This window comes from Pan paniscus, chromosome X (genome assembly GCF_029289425.2).
Source record: "Pan paniscus chromosome X, NHGRI_mPanPan1-v2.0_pri, whole genome shotgun sequence".
NCBI lineage: Eukaryota > Metazoa > Chordata > Mammalia > Primates > Hominidae > Pan > Pan paniscus.
Window position 1 is genome coordinate 10,211,573 of NC_073272.2, and position 22,824 is coordinate 10,234,396.

The following is a 22,824-nucleotide window of genomic DNA, read 5'->3' on the forward strand; positions in this document are numbered from 1 at the left end:
ACTGTCCATTTTTCTTCTTAAATTCAATAAAGTTTCTTTTCTTTTTTTTAAGTTTGGAGACAGGGCCTTGCTATGTTGCCCAGGCTGGTCTCAAACATTCAGGACTCAAGTGATCCTTCAAATTCAGCCTCCCGAGTAGCTGAGACTACAGGTGCATGCCACTGTGCCCAGCAAAAATGTTTCTTTAAGAAATAAATGAGTCGACTCCTTGGTCTGGTTTAAGGATACTTTATTATTGAACCAGTATGTACAAACTCTAACATGAAAATAATGAGTCACAGAATATCAAGACTATTTACAATACTTTTTTGTTTTTTACAAAACATTTTTACAAGATTACTTCTCTCTAAATAATGTGACAGACATACACAAAAATCCAACTTTTTTTATTACATACATAAATAAATATTGACTTTAAATGACCACTGTAAGGGACATGAATTCTACAGACCACTTGGATGAGAAGGTAGCAGTTTTGTTATCTGCACACTACAATATAATTAAGTAAAGGGGAAAAGTAACTTTATATAGACTGCTGTTAATCACTCCGTAAATCATATAACTCACTAAAATATTCAGTAGAGGTAAGACAGTCATGAGAATCCTCTCCGTACCTGACACCGAGTCTGGCCATGCAAAATCACAGGTAAGAGTCAACATCTTTATATATCTGTTTATATTTTATAATAAACTTTAAAGTACATGCAACAGATATTTAGCCATTGTGTTCTGCCTATAATATGAAAGTTTATATAATAAGTTTTAGAGTTATTTGCAACCATAGAAATGAGTAAACTTGAAAACCCACGGCATAAGAAAGGGCATTAAATAAATAAGTCAAAATCACAAATGACATTTACGGATACATAGGGCAAAATTAGTATTTGTACTTGTATGATATAGACACGAGTCAAAATTCCGTCTTTTAATCAAGTTGTTTAGTGGACATAAAAAACACAGTTTAGGCCTTTGAAGTCAACCATAATAACTTCTTAGCTGTCCCTTAGTTTTTGGGACTTGCTCTAGAAATTCACTGGGTTTCTTATAAAGGGCAAATTCAGTAAAGATCATTCTCTAGCAATGGTTCTCAACCAGAGGTACCATCCCTCAAGGGGTAGCTGGTAATATCTGGAGACATTTTTGGTTGTCTCAACTTGGGGGAGGGTGCAACTGGCATCTGGTGAGGAGAAAGTGTGGATGCTACTAAAAACCTACAGTGCACAAGACAAACCCCCACAACAGAGAACTATCCAGCCCCAAAAGTCAATAGTGTTGAAGTTAAGATGAACCTCTGTATACAGTCGGCTATGTATCTAAGGTTTTCAGGACACAGATGTATTTCTAATCTTTGAACTTCGTTTAATACACATTACAAAAAATTACCTGCCATAAACCTTATCTTCTCTACCATGTCATATTAAAACAGTGAATGACTGAAAAGAGCACATGTTGGTTTGCAAACATCATTCTATGGAGTTCCAGGTAGAAAAACAGGGTAACACAGATAAATTCATCATTAAGGAGCAAATGTTGTAAATAAAAATAATGCATGTAACTGCAATGTATGTCAGATTAACCACCTGTATTTGATGACAATATTTTTGATGAGCTCAATTTTTTAAACAGTCAATACTATTACTGGATATATTTTTCTCACATTAGAGAAATGAATCTAATTTCAATAAAACATATTACAGAATTAGGCACCAAAACTATGTTTGTTAAAAAGCATAGATTTTATTCTTTATTAGAGCAATCACATTTTTAAAATTCAAAAAATTATAACTATATTTTTGATCATTTGAATAATACTGGAGCTTATTAAAATCCATAAGAGAAACACATGTTTTTTATTAGCCCATTAACAGCATTTTTCTTCCAATAACACCAATAAAATTTAAATTATTTATTTATATCAAAATTAGAAGCCCATAAGAGCTGCTTTAGATTTTTTTAAGGGAGATGTAAGCTTCAGAATCACCATCTGAACTAAAAATATCTGTCCAATGTCTATTACCCAGACAAAAGAAGCATGATTAAATTTTATAAAATTAAATTTATGTAATAATTTAATAATATTTTGTATCTATGTAGAGACTCCCAGCATTTTTAACTATGCAACAGTACAAAAATTTGCTGGCATAAACATTTGAATTTGTTCATGACAAGTTCGTGTAAAAGATAAATGGACAGCTAATAATGAAAAATTTTAATTTTTGAAATTTTAAGAACTTGAAATTCAGATGCTGGTAATGACACCAGAATAAAAAAGAGAAGCTATCTATGGTATCCATTTATTCAAGCTTAGGGATGTTTTCAAATGAAGATTGTTTTCTATTTTTGCCACTCAAAAATTCTTAGAACCAGGTAATTTCATAACTCAATGTGATAAATCCATCCCAGCTTGTGACAGGAGCTGCAGCGAACCATTCAGAACCAACATGAACTTTCATTCTGAGGTGTCCAATTTATGTTACTTGTACAAAGCTGCAAAACATTCCTGGAATATCCACTTTTTAAATATTTTAACACACAGGAAATGGGTTTCAATATCTATTATCAGGTATCCATGTTTATAAATGTGTTTCCCAAAGACATGCATCAACATCAGAAAAGTTATTTTCCCTGCATTTTAATTTGCATCTGCCTTTAGACACTGCAGTGAGGCCCCGTGGAGTACAGTGACTTCTGGGTTATCCACTCTTCCCAGGAATGGCCAGGCATCCGCATGAATTCAGGAAACAATAAAACAACAAGAAGCAAGTACCACTGTCAAAACCTAAGGATAATGTTACTGATTTTCTTCCTGTGTTACTTAGGTAGGTAAAGACATGTGGACACCTTTCTTTTACACTGTTCAATTTTGATAAATTGCTCTTTTCTCAGAATCAGCATTGATGGGGAAAATATATTATCCTTATGACCTTTAAAAGAGCTGTATCTTTACTCACCATTGGTGAGCTATGAAAACGATTTCTGCAGGGATTCATGCTCAAGGTATATTCATGTATATGCATGTGTCTGTGTGTATATACATGTATATGTACATATATTTGCATATATATACACATGCATTTATAATTATATAGACATGCATATCTATGCACATTTCAAACCATGTATGTGAGTATTCCTTCAAGAAAAAAAACAGTATTAAATTAAACTTCTCTGCGTTTTAGGTTGTTACAATATACACTGCAACACTCTATATTGATAACACGTTTTGACTTAAGTTCATGCTACAAGGCACTAATTTGTAGCATAAAACATTTCCAAAAAGTAAGATATACTAGATTTGAAAGCATATGGGTGAATTAAATGCAAATAACTGTCCTCTATCAATCAAAGGAATTTTTAAAACATTACCAATAATATTCTAGCACACAAAGACCTTTCTTTGATTAAGAAAAGGCAAATCTCTGCAAAGATTTAAACATGCTCAATAGTTGGGATTTTTTCATTTGAAGCAAGAAGTTTTGTGAATTTTCAGATGGTGAAACAAAAGTGCACCAAAAGCTATTATCTGCATTGAGGAAAATAAGGGAAAATATAAATAAGATAACATATCAGGAAAATCTCTCACATAATAGGATCAAATATTAAAAGGCATCCCCAAGAAATAATTTTCATTTCTCCAAGGTAAAATCTGATTAGCAGCTTATTTCATTGAGTTCCTCTGGCTTGGGTGTCTTTTGTAAATCATAATTTATAGAGGGAACTTTGATTTACCTTTGCATAAAGAGCAGCATAAGGTACTTAAAGTAGGAGCATTTTTAGATTTAAATTCGCTGGTATATTTTAGATCACACATTTTCATTTAAAAATCACCTAGGATAAAAATGATCTTAGGAAAGATTCAAATAAACAAAGCTGTGTAATCTTAGTTGATTTTTCATATCAAATCAATAATTTAGTCAAAAATATATTTTATTGATTAGATTTATGCTTAGTGTTATGTGTGAATTGTGTATTTCTTACTCTCCTTTTTGGGGCGGAGTTTGGTGCTCCAAATTCAGGGAAAACTGAGTTCTGTTGTAATTCAATAGAAATGAGCGACACCGTACAGGAAAACAAAACTTAGCATTAAAAAGGCCTATTCTTCATTTTCTCCATGCTTGTAGGGAACTGGTGTCTGTCTTCACCAATCTACTGTTTCTCACTTGTCTCCAGATGCGTCCGTGATTGACAGAAGTTCTTCCTGCACTAAAGTCACATAGGAGAGTCCGGGCCTCTGAGCAGTTCCCACTGCCTCTGGAAGTGTGCATGTCTCGTGGCCGAAGTTCAACAAGCTTACACATCTGTGCAATTTCACAAAATCTTTTTGAACAGTTTAGTGTCTTTCTGGAGAAGGCTTGTAATGATGTGGATGACGATGCTTAAGATGAGATCCTAAAAAGTGACAAAATATGTCAGTCACATCCATTTGTATGTATCAAATAAATGATAGAATTACCTTTATTTGTAGAAAAAGCACGAGACCCTGGCAAATGTTCCTTCCTATGACCATGTCTTTCCTATTCTGAATCTGAATGTACAACCACACTCTTTCTCTCCTTTTCCTGTTTTTCTCTTCCTCTTTGATGTCTTCCCAAACTATAAAATAACAAGAAAAAGAAGACAAGCTCCTTTCCTTAAGCTCACACTTATCCAATCAAACCATAATCCTTTTTTATTTGCTCAAAGAAGTTTAAAAATTATCAAATACTTCTGTTAAAAGGAATTTCTATGAAGGAATATCAGAAAAGCATTTATCTGACAAAAATTTCAGAGGCTATCAAGCTCTCCCATTGTGATAGTTTTTGTTTTTCTTCAAATTATAAGCCAAGTTATCAATTATAAGCATACCAATCTATCATTTAAAAAAATCAGAGTTAAAACTATGACTAATTCTCAATGTTTTGTCCACACACTAATCATCAGACACTTTTTAAAAAAATTTAAGCTAGAAAATAAAGTAAACGAAGTACATAATTGAAAAATCAGCAAGAGGCGGTTTTGAAAATCTAGGTGACAATTTTCTTTTTAAATTTTACTTGATTTAGCAATAAATGAAGTAGGTGGACTTGGGTCATATCATGAAGAAAATTCATAACATTTATTACAGTAATATCTATGTAACAAGAACATAAGTTCCTTAGCAAAATATTATTTCCTATATTGTGATATATGAAAATCTTGATTTAAAAATATTTCAGATTGATATGAGACTACAGATTTTTTTCCCATATGTATTTATGGTTTAAAAGACAAGGAAAAAAGCATGCATTACATAGGGGAAAATGCAAGGAAGGAAAAAAAAAACAAAGGAAGGATAGAGGAAAGGAGAAAAGAAGAGAGGGAAGAATGAAGGAGAGAGGGAGAGAGGATGGAGAAAGGAAACAAGGAAGGAGCGGAGAAAGGAAACAAGGAAGGAGCAAAGAAAGGGAGAAAAGCGGGGAAGAGGAAGGGAGGGAGAAAAAGAACAATTAAGCATCAACTATGCAATGTATACTACAGGTGCCTGGAATAGAATCTAGTAAGTCGGTACAAACAGGGAGAAAGAATTTCAGATGATGACAATTTCCCTATCTCATAGAAACCTGTAAAAGTGTATTTATTTGTTTTCATTTTCCAGCAAGATTTTTCTCTATGTCCACAAGACCTGACAGGATGGCTTAATGCCCTGGCACCCCACTCACTGTGTGCTGAAGAGGGTGGGAGCTCCGGCGTCCGGAACGTCTTGATGGTGGCCGGCCCCTCCCCTCCTGGGGTCAGCACTTGCACTTCCAGTCGGTAAAGAGTAGATGGTCTCAGATTGGGCACTGTTAGGACATAATGATCCTAAGGGGACAACATAAAAGAGCATGCTCACCGACAACCTTTTAGAGACAACATGCAATGCACAGAGAGCCTAGAACAGTTTTTCCCCCACTGGAGAATATCATACACAGGCAAGTTTGGTTGCTTTGTAAAGGCACAGTTTAATTTATAGACTATTTCTCATTTGTGGGGGTTCTCTGCCATATGGTTTCTTAGCACCTCACTCAATTCTTGGCAGCCTAAGACACTTGGCAGAGTTAAAATATGCTGAGGTGCCAGTTCTCAGGGCTCACTCCTGGGATTTTATTTATTTTTTTAATTCCTTAACGTAAAACTTTCCCATGGTTTAAAGTCTTCAGCTGCACATCTTGTGATGTGAACTCTTGATAGTCCAAATTTCAGTGAATGAGCCAACTGTTTTTCTTAAAACACAGTATCTGTCAATGCCCATAACTGAAAATGTTTATTTTTATGCCAACATATTCTTCTCAAAACTCAATAAAACCTAGTACATTTATAGAATAACTACTCTCTAATTCCATGGAATTTTTCCTTCTGAGATTTAAGTTGTGTTTCTTTCCCTCTCTGCCCCTCCTTTTTGGATTTTGTAACGGTAGTTGGCTATTCTAAGGGCATTTTCAGAGAGGGTAAAATCCCACACATGATTTTTTTTTTTTTTTTTTTGAAGCCAAGGAATTAAGTGGCCTGGAAGACAGGCCAACTCATTACAGCCTCGAGCCAAATTTGAAGTTGCGGGGAAGACGGACAAACAACAAGCTTCTTTTAGCTATTCCTGCCCTCCCCAATTCAACACTTCAAACAGGGCATGTTCACTTGGACCAGAGAGACATGAGGTTAACAAAGATAGAAGAAAATGGCTCAATCACTTATATACAAGATAGGGTAAGGTCTTTTCATGAGTTGGCTCTAGCCATCAAACTTTATCTAGATGGCAGCTTATGCTACTTCTTAGCTATGCAGTCACATTTGTGATGTGTTAATGCTTGCAAAAGATACACTCAGAAGAAGAAAATGCAAAAATAAGACTCAATAGTACAGCACACAGAATGACAGAGGTAGCCACCTCTGAAGGTCAGTAAAAAGGAGCAGTAGATACCAATGACACAGACATAGTACAAGAGGTAGGACCTACGGAAGGCAGGATCTGGGACTGTGAAATAATGCTGTTGGGTAGGCTGTTCTGTCTGCTTTCTGTAGTGACCTCAGCCCAAGTCACTTGAAACCCAGTCATGGGCTCATAGAGATTGGCCTTGGCCATCTTCCAAGAAAAGTGACCGGTGATGTTCACATCCTGGACGATGAATGAAGCAGAAAGGTTCTCAGGCTTAGCTAGCACCTTAGAAAGAACATGACCTGCAGCAATGCAAGAAGGAAAACCAGGATTAGGCGACTGGAGAAGGTGTGCCCATGGGATCCATTGTAGGAATTTTTGGCAGCCAGTCTATGGGATGATATTAATAGAAGCAATGTGACCTTGTTCTTTAAACATGGGTTCAGACAATCACCCCTTTGACATATGGGGATAGGTTGAGTAGGAATCTCCTCACTCCAACTTTGTACTAAATGCTTCTTCCAGTCTTTTGAGGATCATTTTTAGAATGCTCTTTTGAAGATGGAAGCAGGAGAGCAGTTTAGACCCTGGCAAGACTTAACTATTTCTTAAAGAATAGCATTGACTGCAGTGAGAAGGTAAATATTAAAGCTGTTAGAAGAGTTATTAAATCCGAAGCTTTTTTTTTTTTTTTTTTTTAAAGGTGAGATCTTGCTATGTTGCCCATGTTGGTCTGGAACTCCAGGGCTCAAGTGATTCTCTCATCTCAGCCTCTCAAAGTACTGGGATTTCAGGCATGAGCCGCCATGCCTGGCCAAATCCAGGGCATTTAAAAGAGTTTTTCCCACTGCAAGACAGGGACATTGGCAAGGAGATGGGATGGAAGGTACAGATGTGAGGTTTGCCAGGTTGGCATGGAAAGTGTGTGAGTATAACCCACACAGCAAAGGGGTGGGAAAATAATGAAATAATTATATCAAACTTTCCCAAAACACAAGCGGTATCTAAATGTTTGCCTTCATTTCCAAAGGGATAACATTGCTATCAAAGGACATCTTTCCAAGCCTGTTAGGCTTTAAAATAACACATTCATTCCTACATCTCTTCCCTCCACATTGGGCCATCATAACACAACTTAGAAAGACAGGCACTTTTGGTTTTCACGGTCTTGTGAAACGCAGTTTGGCAAGGTTTGCAAAGCACTGCTGACACCTTAGACCTAGATGTAGAAGTCCTTCAGGTGAAAACGTACCTGCTTCGCCCAGGCAGCCAACAGGCTTGTGGCTCTTCCCCTTAAGAGCAGAGCATGGTGGAGTAGTGAAGAAAACAGCTTCTGCCTTGGAGTGACTTTTTGGCCGTATTGGTTGGACAGTCACCTTATACTTGCAGGAAAATGACAGATCTTGAAGAATTATATAATTTTCCTAGAGCAAGAGAAAGAGAATTATGCTAGCAATAAATCTCATTAGGGATTAAAAAACACTGGCAAGAATTGAAATCATATTCCATCCAACAAGGATGTTTTCCTATATAGTGTGTGAAATATGGCTTTTATAAAAAGTACAAAGCACATACTGTCCACATTTTGATTAATGACAATTGTGAAACACTCCCATGGCTGCGGGATATGCCTTCTAGAATTAAACAGTATCACAATAATTCCTCATCAAAGCAGGCTACTTCTAAGGTCACAATCAGCATTTTTGAGTTGGTAGCAGTGCTGTGTTTAGTGGTGTAAAGCTGTAAATACAAATCTAACTTTTTTCAGTTAAAAAAAACTAATGCAGGCTTCTCTGAGACATAGAATTAGTTTATATGTAAGTTTTTCTGTTAAAAAATGATGATATTCTTTAGCAATATAATTTTTCCCTTTTTTGGAGTGCTGTTACTGTTTTCTGCCATAATGTTGTGATTAAATATAAATAAAAGAAAGAGGCTAAATGGTAAGGAGTCACGGGCTAAGAATATAACTTTATGATAATGTCAAAAGATGACATTTCCTGTGATAACAGGTGTGTATCTCTGTTTCTTTCATATTTGGCTAAGTGGCACTTATCCATTCTGTTTTGTATTTACCAATTCTTAATGTATATGTATAAAAGTGCAGATGGATAGCTGGGCATGGTGACTCGTGTCATAGTCCTAGCTACTCGAGAGGCTGAGGTGGGAGGATTGCTTGAACTCAGGAGTTTGTGACCAGCTTGGTCAACATAGTGAGACTCCATGGTTTTTACGTGTGTGTGTGTGTGTGTGTGTGTGTGTTTAATTATTTTTAAGAGAGGAAAAAAAGTACAGATGGAATATCTCTGGTACTCATTGGATGATGGGTAGGGGATCTTGCTAGAAAGCAGCAGGGTTGACGGGAAAAACATGAGACAAGAATTAAAATCAAAACTGAGGCTTCAGTGATTTACTTAAGTGAGGAGTGGAAGTGGCTGCAGGTGACAGAGCACTGAATGTTCAAAAGAGACCAGGAGTGACCTCCAGGTGTGCTGGCCCTTCATCCAGATGGTGACAGGAGATGGGGTGCAACCAACTCTGCAGCCAGTTAGCACAGACAGTGAATAGGAAACAAATCAATCTGGACAACGCAAGACCAACCCAAGCCCAACCCAAGCCCAAGCCAAGGCCGCCATGTCTCTTTGGGAGTCTGAATTGCTTTTCTTTGGAAATAAATCTGCTCTTTATATGGGACTGTACTGGAATCCAAGGTTAGCTATTAAGGATCCTGTTTCACAGATATTTCAAGATTGCTTTCATGTTGCATAGGAGGCAGACATCTGCAGCAGTAAGTGAATTAGTGGATGCTCCATTGTAGCATAAAAACAAATTATAATAATTGGACCTAAAGGTTTAAAACTAAATACAGATAAGTTCTAAGCCCCTAGAAGGGTAATTTTTCAGGAGTTTGATTTTTATTTCTACCGGATACATTACATCTGCTCAGCAAATAGTTGTCACCACTTTCAGAGTTCCTAAAGATGATAAACCTAGGATTGGGGAATTGCATTGACATAAGCCCAGTTCTGTGTGGTTCTGAGGCACACACATACAAGTAAAACAAAAACCTCACCCCTCTGCCCACAACAATATTAATAATTCCAGCTTCTGTTTATTTCTTTCTCCGCCTTTCAAATCGACTTCCCTATTTAGAATGTCTGTTTAATTATTTTACTGAAGGTCACAAACATTGGAGCTAATTTAAGGATAAGTAAAAGGAGAAACTTTGGTGAACATGAGAAAAATCAAATCCAGTAAAAAAGAGAAAGAAGCTGTGTATTTCTGAAAATGCAGTGACTTGTTTTATCTCACTCTCTTAAAATTATGCCAGCAGGTATGGTTCTTAAAATATTGTGCTTGCTTTAGAAAATGTTCAAAACAAAAATATTCTAGTTACATATCACAAACCAAAACATTCTATGTTTGGGGCCATGTTTTTGGATTTTTTAAACTGTCCTGAGGTATCACATATAAATTGCCATCAAAGTGTATTATACACTGTATAATAAAATGACCTCTTAAATATTTTGTGTTGGTTTGTTGATTCTAATCTATAATTCATGAATGAACCCCAAAATATTTGGAATAACATTTTGGGCAATATTGACAGAGTTGCTATCCTCAGAGAGTTTAATGTTCTCTTAAAGTTAAAAGTCAAAATATTGGTGCATGCTATACAGGACAAGGAGATTATTTCACTAACTGAGCTGATGGCAGTTAGGGACATGGTGCTAAATGATAGAGTCACATAGAAATTCACTTGTACAATTACACCTTTAGATCACGGTGACATGTCAAAATTCAGAAAATAATTCAAAGGTTTTGTCCAGTTAAGATGAAGCACACACATACTCAGACATATTTCTCCCTGAAATATGGGAGTTCTTTAAGAACTGTGTCTTTAGTCTCTGCACTTTAGGTTTTGCTCCATGTTGATAACAGAGTAAGCCCCCAGTGCAATGGTGTGAATGGATAAAAGAATGAGTGAATATAATGACCATTCTGCTTTCCGCTTCTATCAAGTCATTACTCAATAGCTGATTTGTGAGAATGAGTTATCTGTTTGACATGTCTAGTTTGTACATCCTCCTGTCTAATTATGTTCACAGATCAAGTTGGCCTAGAGATCATGTCCTTACGTGGGTCATGCCAGATGATGCCTCTGATCCGGTTGTTCTGTTGTGGGCACAGGCTTCAGGAAACCACCGCACATGATATCGGTTGACAGTAGGATCTATAATGCCAAAACACACAGACAAAAATAATAGGCTGGATGTTACATTCCATGTAGCCTGGGGTTCTTGAACTTGAGAGGAGAAAAGGAGAGGAAATGAAACTCTACAGGTGACCAATAAATGCACAGGTGAGCCAAAGGGAGGTGAGGTTCTGATTACTTAATAATTATAATAATTAATAATTCTGAATACTTAATCATTAAGAACAAAGTAAGGGAAAAAAGTAATATACTGCCAAGGGAAAACCTGTGTTGAAGTGCAAGTACTAAGTAGAAAAAAAAATTAGTAAAGTCATAGCAAAATGATTCCAAAGATGTCTTGAGAATAACCTAGCCATGGTTTTTACAGTAAGCAAATCCCTACAATGAAAGGCAACACCTAGCAACACCTCTCGTAATTCCTGTTGTAAAAGAGAATCATCAGAAGTTTCTCAATCCTCCCTTTTTTTTGATAAAGATGAGATACTATTGAATCCACACAAGAACAAAAACATTGCCTTCACACTTGCAGAATTGGCTATCCACGTTTATTTCCTGTTATGTATTGCCATAAAGAAGTTCTTTTGTCAAAAGGATAGGGACGTATGCTTCCCACTCTCCCTTAACCAAGCGCATCGTGGCATTTCTGTATGTCTGATCCCTACTGAAATATGACTTGGTGTTCTCAAACACAGGCCAGAAGACTGACCCTTTGAACACGTTTATTCCCAGGGCAAGAGGAATATTTTCTGTACATTTCTTTACTTTGGACAATAAAGTGGGGGAAAAAAAAGAGAAAATAACGGCAAGCAACTCAATGAGTGTGGGAAAGCAGACCTTGACAGTCTCGGGTTTATTAATCACCCCAGTGTGTCCGAGGAGTGTGAAATGGCACCAAACGGCACCATTTTGCAGGTGATTTAACATCTTGTCCCCCAACATCATGCCAAGTGTTTGATGGGGGTTTTCAGAGGAGAAAACTCTTTGATGAAATTGGGTTGATCTAGTGGGAACTTCGCTTTGAGCACTTTGGAACCAGAAAAGAAGAACTTTAAATCCGAGAAAGCAAACAGATATAAAAGTGGGCACTCCGGGCATTTAGTTAAAAGAGAAATCACGTACTAGAGGTTTTAATTTTTACATAGCAGACATCAACAGTTTATTTTTTAAAAAAAGAATTATAGGCTATGCACAAGGCTGAAGTAAATCACTGAGTGTGTTCATGTTCTTCCATTCAACAGCAATGAAATAATCACACAGGAGTGGCTGCTGCCCTCCTGAATTTTACATAGTAATGGGGCCAATAATAACAGAGGATAAATACAATACATAGATAAGACAGATATTATGTTAGAAGGTAGTAAGTCTACATATAAATACGGAAGGTGGCTGGGCACGGTGGCTCACGCCTGTAATCCCAGCACTTTGGGAGGCCGAGGCAGGCAGATCACTAGGTCAGGAGTTTGAGACCAGCCTGGCCAACATGGTGAAACCCCCTCTCTACTAAAAATACAAAAATTAGCCGGGCGTGGTGGCAGGCGCCTGTAATCCCAGCTACTCGGGAGGCTGAGGCCAGAGAATCTCTTGAAACCGGAAGGCGGATGTTTCAGTGAGCTGAGATCACGCCACTGCACTCCAGCCTGGGCAACAAGAGCAAAACTCCGTCCCCCACCATCCCCCTTTAAAAAAAAAAAAAACAAAAAGAAGGTAAGGGCAGTAGGGTGGATTGACAAAAAGTGCTGATTTTATATAAGGCGGCTGGCGTGTGTTCAATTCTGAGTCAGGACTTGAAGAAGGTGTAGCAGTGGGTAGTGGCACTGCAGAGACCTGTGGGAGGGTGTTCTCAGCCAGCCCTGTCCAACAGAACTGGCGGTTGTGATGGAAATGTTCTGTCTGTGGTAAACACTAGTCACCTGTGCCTATAAAGCATTTCACATGTCCTCTGTTTAACAGAGGAATTAAATTCTTTATTCTGTTTCATTTTAATTAATTTAAATTTAAACAGCTGCAGATGGCCATGGTTACAATACTGGGCAGCTTAAAAGCTCTACCAGCAGGGAATACACAGCACGTGTCAAAGTGCTGACATGAGAACGGAGCATGACGGATGACTGAAGGTCTTTGGTGCAGAGCAGTCAGGGGACTTGGGGTGGCTACATTACAGCAATACAAGGAGGCTTGGCTGCCCTGGGGATCCTCCATATCCTAAAAATCCTTTACATATTTTACAATGCAATTATATTTTCATAGGAGGCAGCATCAAGAGTGACACATGGGCCACTCCTTTTGGGTTCCCTCCCTTTTGTTAGCCCTAAATCTCGCCATGTCTGAGTTCACTGCACTTTCATCTTCTCTCTGTGTCACCTCCATGAATCACTTCATTGATTCCCATGGTTTGAAAAATTTTTCTGCTGACAGCTCCCAAATGTCTACTTCCACCTGAGCTAGTCCCTTGAAGAGCTGATGCTCCCTCCTTCCTCTCCCATGTGGAGGCTTTCCAAACTCAACTTTGCTGTAGCTACCATGTTGATTTCTGCACCTCAACTGCTCCTTGCATTCACGCTTTTCTTTCTGGCTGTAGGATGCAGAATTTTGACCCCACACATGACCTTCGAGGAAAGTGGGCTTCAGCAAGCAACTCCAGCAGCCTCAGTGAGCCTCATTCCCTTTATCTGAGAATAAGGATACTAATTCAGCCAGTGCAATAGGTTTGGTGTGAGTTTTAAATCAGTTCATGTACTGGTTTTCTACAGCTGCTGTGACAAATTACCTTGAGTGTAGTTGCTTGAAACAATATAAATGTCTTCTCTTCTGGAGGTCTGAAATGGGTGTCACTGGTCTAAAATCAAGGCAGGCCTGTACTCCTTTCTGGAGGCTCCAGGGAAGAATGTATTTTCATGACTTTTCAGGTTTCTAGAGGCTTCTGGCATTCTTTGGCTGGTGGTGCCCTTCCACCAGCTTCAAAGTCAACAACACTGGGCTGAGTCCTTCGCACCATGCCATCTCTCTGATTCTTGCACTCTGCTTCCCTATTCTACTTCTAAGGACTTTTGTGACTGTATTCGTTTCCACCCAAATAATTAAGGGTAATATCCCCATCTCAAGGTTGGCTTTGAGTCATTGAATGGCTTTTCTCTGCCCTCTGAATAAAGACACTAATACTCAGCCTGGCTTCCAGGTCTCCACTGCCTCTGCATATTCATCTCATGCAGACACTCCTCTCGTTCCCAATGTTTTGTTTGATTCTGTGGTTACTTCATGAATCCCTGTCAACCCCATTTGGTTAGAGCTCCATAACTATAAAGATAATGCCTATTTGCTGTCACTGTTGCATAAACAAAGATGAGCATGGTGCCTGGCAGGTGATAAACAGACAGTAAACATTTAATGAATAAATAAGTGAACGAAGGTACACCAGTTCAAATTCACTTTTATTTCTCTACTCATTCTGGCAACAGTGAAAATAATTCCTTATAATCTAAGATATGGAAGAAAGTGTGAAAAGACATGATATTACATAAGGTAATTAAAAGCAATCTGAGAAAGTAAAATATAAATTAAACTTAGATTAAAAATGCCCTGGAAGTATTGTAAATGGCACCCCCAAATGACCAGTATGGGGACATTTGTTTTTTAAAAGCAAGCCCTAACAATGCCCACACTCATTTATGTGACTTGAGCTCAATTTTAACAGATCAATTCATAGATATTCGCTTTGATGGAAGTCATTTATACAAACATCATGTCCTTAGCTTTATCTTGCCAATTACTAAAATCCTAAGAGCTTGTATTTTAGGTTATGACTGCAGGTCTCAATCTGTAACTAGAATATTGAAAATAGCATAGTTCAGGCCGGGCGTGGTGGCTCATGCCTGTAATCCCAGCACTTTGGGAGGCTGAGGTGGGTGGATTGTCTGAGGTCAGGAGCTCAAGAGCAGCCTGGCCAGCATGGTGAAACCCTGTCTCTACTAAAAATACAAAAATTAGCTGGGTATGGTGGCACATGCTTGTAATCCCAGCTACTCGGGAGGCTGAGGCAGGAGAATCGCTTGAACCCGGGAAGTGGATGTTGCGGTGAGCTGAGATCGTGCCATTGCACTCCAGCCTGGGCAACAACAGTAAAACTCTGTCTTAAAAAAATAATAATAAAATAAAATAAATAGCCAAACACTTCCTGAAAGGCTGTATCTGAAAATTCTGTGCTAAATACCCAATTGATCTGGTTCCTTAGCTTAATTCCTTCCACAAATAAATGACATTACAAAGAAAGTACCTGAAAAGTATTTTTAAGTGATAAAAAATTTACTTGTAATATGCTTCAACTATGGTTCAAAAATTAGATGGGCCTAATTTTCTTTTCAAATAGATGTAACTCACAGTGTCTGGCATAAATAAAGGGCTCTAAAATTTTTCATTAAATGTGAATTCCTCAGTTCGCAAAAGTCTAATGACCAAGAATGATAGGGTTATTGACATTAGAGCTCTGAGAAAGAGGCAATCCTTGGGTTCTCCAGAATAATAATTGCTTTAAAAAGAATTGTAAGTCACAGCACTAGGGAAGGGGGCACACACTTAGAGAGGTGTCACAGAACGCCAATTCCATCAGGGTAGGGATTTCTGTCTGCCTCTTTGCAGTGTTTTAGCATCGGAAATGGTGCATTGCATACAGTAGGTGCTCAGTAAAGGTTAGTTGAATGAAGTCCTCTCATGGATCAATGCCTCATACTCTATCTGTAAACATGATCTGGTGAAACAGAACTTTCTGATGTACAACTAAAATAAGAATTTTTGAGTATCACATAGGCATTTGTACTTAAAATAGAAGCATGAATGTTTCCTCTATGTCTGAACTAACTTTTCACATTTACGTTGTAGAGACACAAAGTCTAGAGCCAGAAAACCATCAAGATGCAGTGGCTCATGCCTTCAACCCCAGTGTTTTGGGAGTCTGAGGCTGAAGGATCACCTGAGGCCAGGAGTTTGAGACCATCCTGGGCAACATAGCAAGACCGCATCTCTACAAAAAATATATTTTTTAAAAAATTAGCTGGGCAGCCAGGCACTGTGGGTCACGCCTGTAATCCCAGCACTTTGGGAGGCCGAGGTGGGTGGATCTCCTGAGGTTGGGAGTTCGAGACCGGCCTGACCAACATGGAGAAACCCCGTCTCTACTAAAAATACAAAATTAGCCAAGCGTGGTGGTGCATGCCTGTAATCCCAGCTACCTGGGAGGCTGAGACAGGAGAATCGCTCAAACCCGGAAGGCAGAGGTTGTGGTGAGCCGAGATTGTGACATTGCACTCCAGCCTGGGCAACAAGAGAGAAACTCCAAAAAAAAAAAAAAGAAAAGAAGAGAAAAGAAAATTAGCTGGGCATGGTGGTGCATGTCTGTAGTTCCAGCTTCTTGTGAGGCTGAGGCAGGAGGATTGCTTGAGGCCAGGAGTTTGAAGTTGCAGTGAGCCATGATCATGCCACTGCACTCCAGCCTGGGTGACAGAGCAAGACCCTGTCTCTATGACAAAAAAAAAAGAAAGAAAGAAAGAGAGAGAGAGAAAGGAAAGGAAAGGAAGGAAAGGAAAGGAAGGGAAAGGAAAGGAAAAGGGGAGAGGAGAAGAAAGAGAGAGGGAGGGAGGGAGGAAGAAAGGAAAGGAAAGGAAAGGAAGGAAGGAAGGAAGGAAGGAAGGAAGGAAGGAAGGAAGGAAGGCAGGAAGGCAGGCAGGCAGGCAGGCAGGCAGGCAGGCCAGAAAGCTTAAAACAATTGTTTATTCTATTATTACACAGTAAAAATGAACTAATATCAATGGAGTAATAAAATTACTAACAAAATTAGCTAAGTGAAATTGTTTTAAAATAATGTTTGTTCTACAAATGCAATGTTGAAAATATTTATTTTCTCCCAGAGCATTCACTATTATAACCCAACTACTATGTGTATTAAGTAAAGAAAGCTAATATTTGACGTTTAATTCATTTATCTATGAAACTACATGCTACATCCTAATAACTGAAACTGTCTCTGAAAAATTTTGAGTGAAATGAATAGATTTGGGCTTTTAGGTCCCTAACTCCAAGTCCAAAAGCAATATTTTGCCCACCATCACTTTTAGGAAATGTGACATAAGAACCCATTTCTGTTTATGATTGAGTTTTGATTAATGAGCAAGATTCTTTTCTTCCCTTATTTGCCAAAAGCATTAAGTCTTTTTAGGTTTTCAACTCAGTGTGTCCACAATTGGAAATAAATTATCATTCAAAAATATTCAGCTACTTGTCAAGGAGTTTGAAACCACTTTAGATGGGTCTATTGAGTTTCATACAGAGGAGATAATTTCTCATTTTACAAAGTCAAAAAAATCCAGAAAATCCAGCCAAAGTGTCCTTTCCCATGACAGAAACTGTGCTGATATTCACATTCCGTACAGGGCTCCTATGCTAGTAATACTGAGTCCATTTCAAAGGTCTCCTTTCCTACATGTGTGATAATTATGAATAAGAGCATGTTTTATGAATGTCTGGGGAAACTTTGGTTTGGGATTCTGTAGATCATGTGGTGAGTACATAAAAGGTTTCTGTAAGGAGGAAAAATGTGGAATAAGTTTGAAACACATACTTTCCTCTTCATTGTTCTTTGGACTTCCCAAAGCTTTCTACCACTCCCTTCTATCATGTGTTCAACATCATGAGCTCTGCTACAATTTATATGTTCATTTGGCTTTCAGATTTAAAATAACAAGGGAAGTGGGAATGGATAAAATTTAAGAAAAAGGACTTTTTGGAAAATACGAAACTCTAATTAGAGCATGAGCTGTTCTCAGCTCCTAATAGTAAGTGGGTGTGTGATCCAGTGGAAATCAACTAACATTTGCAGATCCCCTGACAGTATAGTCAGTGGATTGAACATAGCTCCAGTCAAATCCACGATGCTATCACAGAGCTGCCTCCTGAGCTACAAGTATGTATTTCTGACTGCCTATGACATTTTCTGGCAATCATGTAGTTATCTCAAATTCGACACACCAAAACCAAATTCTCCATATCATGGAGACATATCCCATGAAACATATCATAATTCTACTGCTCACAATCTTTGTTAGTCGAAGTACTGTTAGTCATTCAAGCTAGAAGGTAAACACTCCATTTAGATCCGTTTCTCTTTTTCTCTTCAGGCAGGTCTTAATATCCAAGTGGCCATACATCCTGGCTTTCCTGGGAGAGTTACAGTCTATGTCTGTTGGTGGGGAATAATGTTTACAAATGCCTCCTTTTATTCTCAAATAAATCCCAGTTCAGACAATAAATTATGTGGTCACTTGTATAATACTCTTACATAACTCGCCAACCTTCCTCCTCCTACTGCTGTCTTTAATTCATGATCTGATTATTTCTTGTCTTGGCTACTGAAATTAACCGACGTGCTCTCTCTGAACTTTTCCAATCCATATTCCTTGCACACTTGCTTTTGCTAACATCTCCAAGTCCTGCTCAGAACTTCCCCTGCTACTTCACATCCCTCTCCTCCATGTAGAACAAAATCCAAGCTTCCTGGCATAACATATAAGCTTCTCCATCACTTGACATTGACCTGTCTCTCCAGTCTCACACAGTCACTTCCTCAACCTCACCAATACTTGACATTCCCGATCTTTCTCCCAGCTGCACCTCTTCATGTCCTGGGCCAGAAGTGTTCATCTTCCCTGGCCAAAAAAAGTAATCCAGCCTTTAAAATGTACCTTAAACTTTACCTCCTCTGTGAAAATTCCTCTGCACACAACATCAAAATCTCTCTGCTCTCAACTACTTCAGCTGTTTATCCAGACTGCTATGAAGAATAATGTCTTATTATGTGGCAACTGCCTAACTGCCTAAGCCTCAGAACTGCAGGTTCCTTAAAGGTAGGAAATCTCTCTTATCCGTTATTCTATTCCCATCACGTGGCACACAGCCTGGCATAAAGTCGGTAATTTGTGTCCATTTGCAAAAGAAGACAAAAAGTGAATGGAAATGCATTCATTGATATCTAAGTTAATTCAAAGGTGTTTTTTTTTTTTTTTTTTTGATGGTGTCTCGCTCTGTCACCCAGGCTGGAGTCAGTGGCGCGGTCTCGGCTCACTGCAACCTCCGCCTCCCGGGTTCAAGCGATTCTCCTGCCTCGGCCTCCCAAGTAGCTGGGACTACAGGCATGCACCCCCATGCCCGGCTAATTTTTGTATTTTTAGTAGAGACAGGGTTTCACCATATTGGCCAGACTGGTCTCAAACTCCTAACCTCATGATCCGCCCGCCTCGGCCTCCCAAAGTGCTGGGATTACAGGCGTGAGCCACCGCGCCTGGCCAATTCAAAGTTTTAAAACTTCACATTTTCAAATGAAAGTTGAACATACCATTTTTGGATGTATTAAAATACTCATCTAAAGACTCTTATTACTGTTTGCAATGTTTACTACATATCTAAAGGATTAACTTAAAAGAACAACCAGACCTTTCTTCCCTTTCTTTTTTTTCTATATTTCCTTTGTCACTTTAATTGAAAATGAAAAGATTCTGCCACCAGCTGTCAGACACAGGATTTGTGTAGGAAAATTAAGCTCTATTTGTTTTTACACCCTATTATTTTGGTAAAGGGCTTAGCGTACTCAGTAGAGTCATAAGTATTCTGTCTAGATATTTTTACACAATGTTCTTTTTAGATTCCAAACTCTTTGGGAGGATCTTCCTAAACAAGGTAAAAGCAAAATGCCAAATTCCATATTTTTGCCATTCTTTTGAAGGGAATCCATACCAAGTGTTTTTAAGAACTTCCTGTCACTTCAAAGAAAGTTTTAGCGTGAATATATAGAGAGGGCATGAGTTGAAACGGCAAGGAGCAGATGCATGGTCAACAAAAAAATCCACAGAACAAATCCTGACATGTCACTAAAGATGTAGAATGAATCTCTGTCTCTTGAGTAAGCAGTAACACTGTAACCACAATAGTTTTGACTGGAGGCTACACTGTCAACTGTTGAAGGCCACCGCACAGAACATTCTCTTTTAGAAATATATTTGAAATCAGTTATATCTTTGGAATCAAGGTTTTGGCCAGCCACAAAGAGTGTTCTCTGGCCAGCGTGGATATGTACTTATTAGATGATGGCTTAATGTTGGTCTGTAGTAGGTAGCATTCCTGGAGGTTAACAGAACTCAGAGGCTGGAAATGGGTATGAAGAAAACAGTTTGAACACTAACTGACTGCGAGGCATTTCCATTAGTGAAACAAATCATTACTGACAAATAGAGGCTAGTTTACCTCCGTCACATGAGCTCATCACTCCCAGCTTCTCCTTTGTGGCCCAGGGTCCAAGTCACTAAACATCAATCAAGTCAGCATCACTTTTGGAACCCAAATCAAGGTCACTCCTTGCCTTTGGATCTTGTCCCTTTATCATCAAGTCCACAATTTCATGCATCGTAAACTGGATAATACTATGGACTCTAATATTGATTAATAAATATTGACACAATTCTCTGCTTATGGTTTCTTTAAAGATTTCAGTATTTGAGAAAACCACGGATATTCTTCACATTTATTTCTAACTTTGAGTTATTCAAAGTAATGCGTGTGTATATATGCGTATATGTGTGTATATGTGTACATATCTATGCCAACAACCATGTTTCCTATTTGTCATGCACTGAAATCATTATTGTATGGGAATATTGGTCATATTACTGCTTGCTGATACAGTGCAGTGAAGGTGAATCTCTTTTCTTCTGGCAAATTTAATAAGATGCTTAAGTTTTGTAGCACTTGTATTGCAAATTGGACAATTAAATCACGTCTTAAAGCACTGCTCTTTGTTGTTCACAAAGGAGAAAACATTGAGAGTCAGTCCTAAAGCAACACCAAGCCTTAAAAGGCTGGGCTCAGAGGCTCTTTACGTCTGTCCTGACATCCTGTCCTCTCTCTGCACTATAAGCAGTGCCGTAAGAATCCTCACACTGAAACACCTAAGGTGTCTCCTTTGTGTCAGGCACCGGTCCAACCAATCTGGATGTGTAATCTCATTTACTCCTCACAACAGACCTAGGAGGTGATCTATAATGTTTCCTCTAGTTCATCATGTTAATAGAACAAAGAAGAAAAATGTATGATCATTTCACTAGATGAAGTAAGAATATTTGATAAAAACCAGTATCCATTAACAACAAAAACTTTGCAAGTAAGAAGAGTAGGGGATTGTATTAATCTGACCAGGGATGTCTTCAAAAACCTTACACTTAAACATCATGCCTAATAGTATCACTTTTAGTCACCATTGTACTGAAACTCTCAGCCAGTTTTAAGGCAAGGGAAAACTAAAACGTCAAAGATATGGAAAGGAAAATATAAAATTCTCATTATTTACAAACTAGATGATGGTTTCTGTAGAAAAAATGCAAACAAATCATCAGAGAAAATGTTATAATTAACAAAGTGCTAAAACAATATTGCTGGATTCACAGTCAATATATGAATATAAAATATATTTATAATATACCAACAACAAAAATCAGAAAGTAAAATTGAGGAAAAAGTATGCCATCTATAATAGGATAAAAATAAACACAAATACCTTGGAAAAATCATATTAAAAAGTATCATACTTTCTATCCAATATATTATAAAACATTGTTGAGACAAAAATTTTAAACCTGAATACAGTGGCATACCATGTTTGTAGATTGGAACACTCAGTATTTTTAAGATGCGAATTCTTCAAAATCATTGACACGTGGATGAATTCAATCTCTATAAATATCTCAGGAGGTTTTTGTGGAAATCAAAAAATTAATTCAAATATGTATATAAAAATGCAAAAGGCCAGGAATAGTTGAGACAATTTGATAAAGAAATAAGAACTAGAGGACTATCATTAGAAATATTTATAAATCGATGGTAGTTAAGACAGTAAGGTATTGTCACAACATTGCAAAAATATGCCAAAGACTCTATAGAAAGTCCAAAAATTAACTTGCACATATATGCACTATTTAGGGCAAATGAGGCACTGTAGAGCTTTGGGGAAAATAGTCATTTAAAAAATATATCATGATGTATCAGAGAAGGAGATCAGAAGGAAAAAAAAAAGAACACTGACCCTCTACAACAAAAATCAATTCTGGGTAAAAGAGCTTAAGAATAAAAGGTGATATGATTTGGCTATGTCCCCACCCAAATCTCATCTTGAATTGTAGCTCCCATAATCCCCACATGTCATGGGAGGAACCTGGTGGGAGGTAACTGAATCATGGGGACGAGGTTTTCCCATGTTGTTCTCATGATAGTGAGTAAGTCTCATGAGATCTGATGGTTTTATAAATTGCAGTTCTCCTGGACACGCTCTTTTGCCTACCGCCACGTAAGGTATGCCTTTGCTCCTCCTTCACCTTCCGCCATGATTGTGAGGTCTCTCCAGCCATGTGGAACTGTGTGTCCATTAAACCTCTTTTTCCTTATAAATTACCCAGTCTCAGGTATTCATAGCAGTATGAAAGTGGACTAATACAAAAGGTGAAACAGTGGACAAGAAGACAAGAAAGGAGAATATCTTTGTGACCTTTGTATGAAAAAGGATTTCCTAACCAGGACATAGAGAATACTAAACCTAAAGGAAACAAAATGATGAATTGCTTATCTCTAAAATTAAGAACCACTAAGGGCTGGGAGCGGTGTGCCTGCAATCCCAGCATTTTGGGAGGCTGAGGCAGGGAGATCACCTGAG

General features: G+C 38.1%; 1 protein-coding gene across 1 annotated transcript in view; it reads right to left on the reverse strand.

Moving 5' to 3' along the window:
- Window positions 1-212: 212 nt before the first annotated feature.
- Window positions 213-22,824, reverse strand: part of ANOS1 (anosmin 1) — a 199,684-nt gene continuing 177,072 nt past the window's right edge. Inside the window, exons 10-14 of the mRNA XM_008959454.4 lie at window positions 11,011-11,105; window positions 8,124-8,295; window positions 6,953-7,173; window positions 5,679-5,820; window positions 213-4,389 (exon numbers count right to left, since the gene is read on the reverse strand). Of these exons, the coding sequence (XP_008957702.2) occupies window positions 4,331-4,389; window positions 5,679-5,820; window positions 6,953-7,173; window positions 8,124-8,295; window positions 11,011-11,105 (689 nt within the window). The 3' untranslated portion in view covers window positions 213-4,330. The remainder of the gene's footprint in view (window positions 4,390-5,678; window positions 5,821-6,952; window positions 7,174-8,123; window positions 8,296-11,010; window positions 11,106-22,824) is intronic.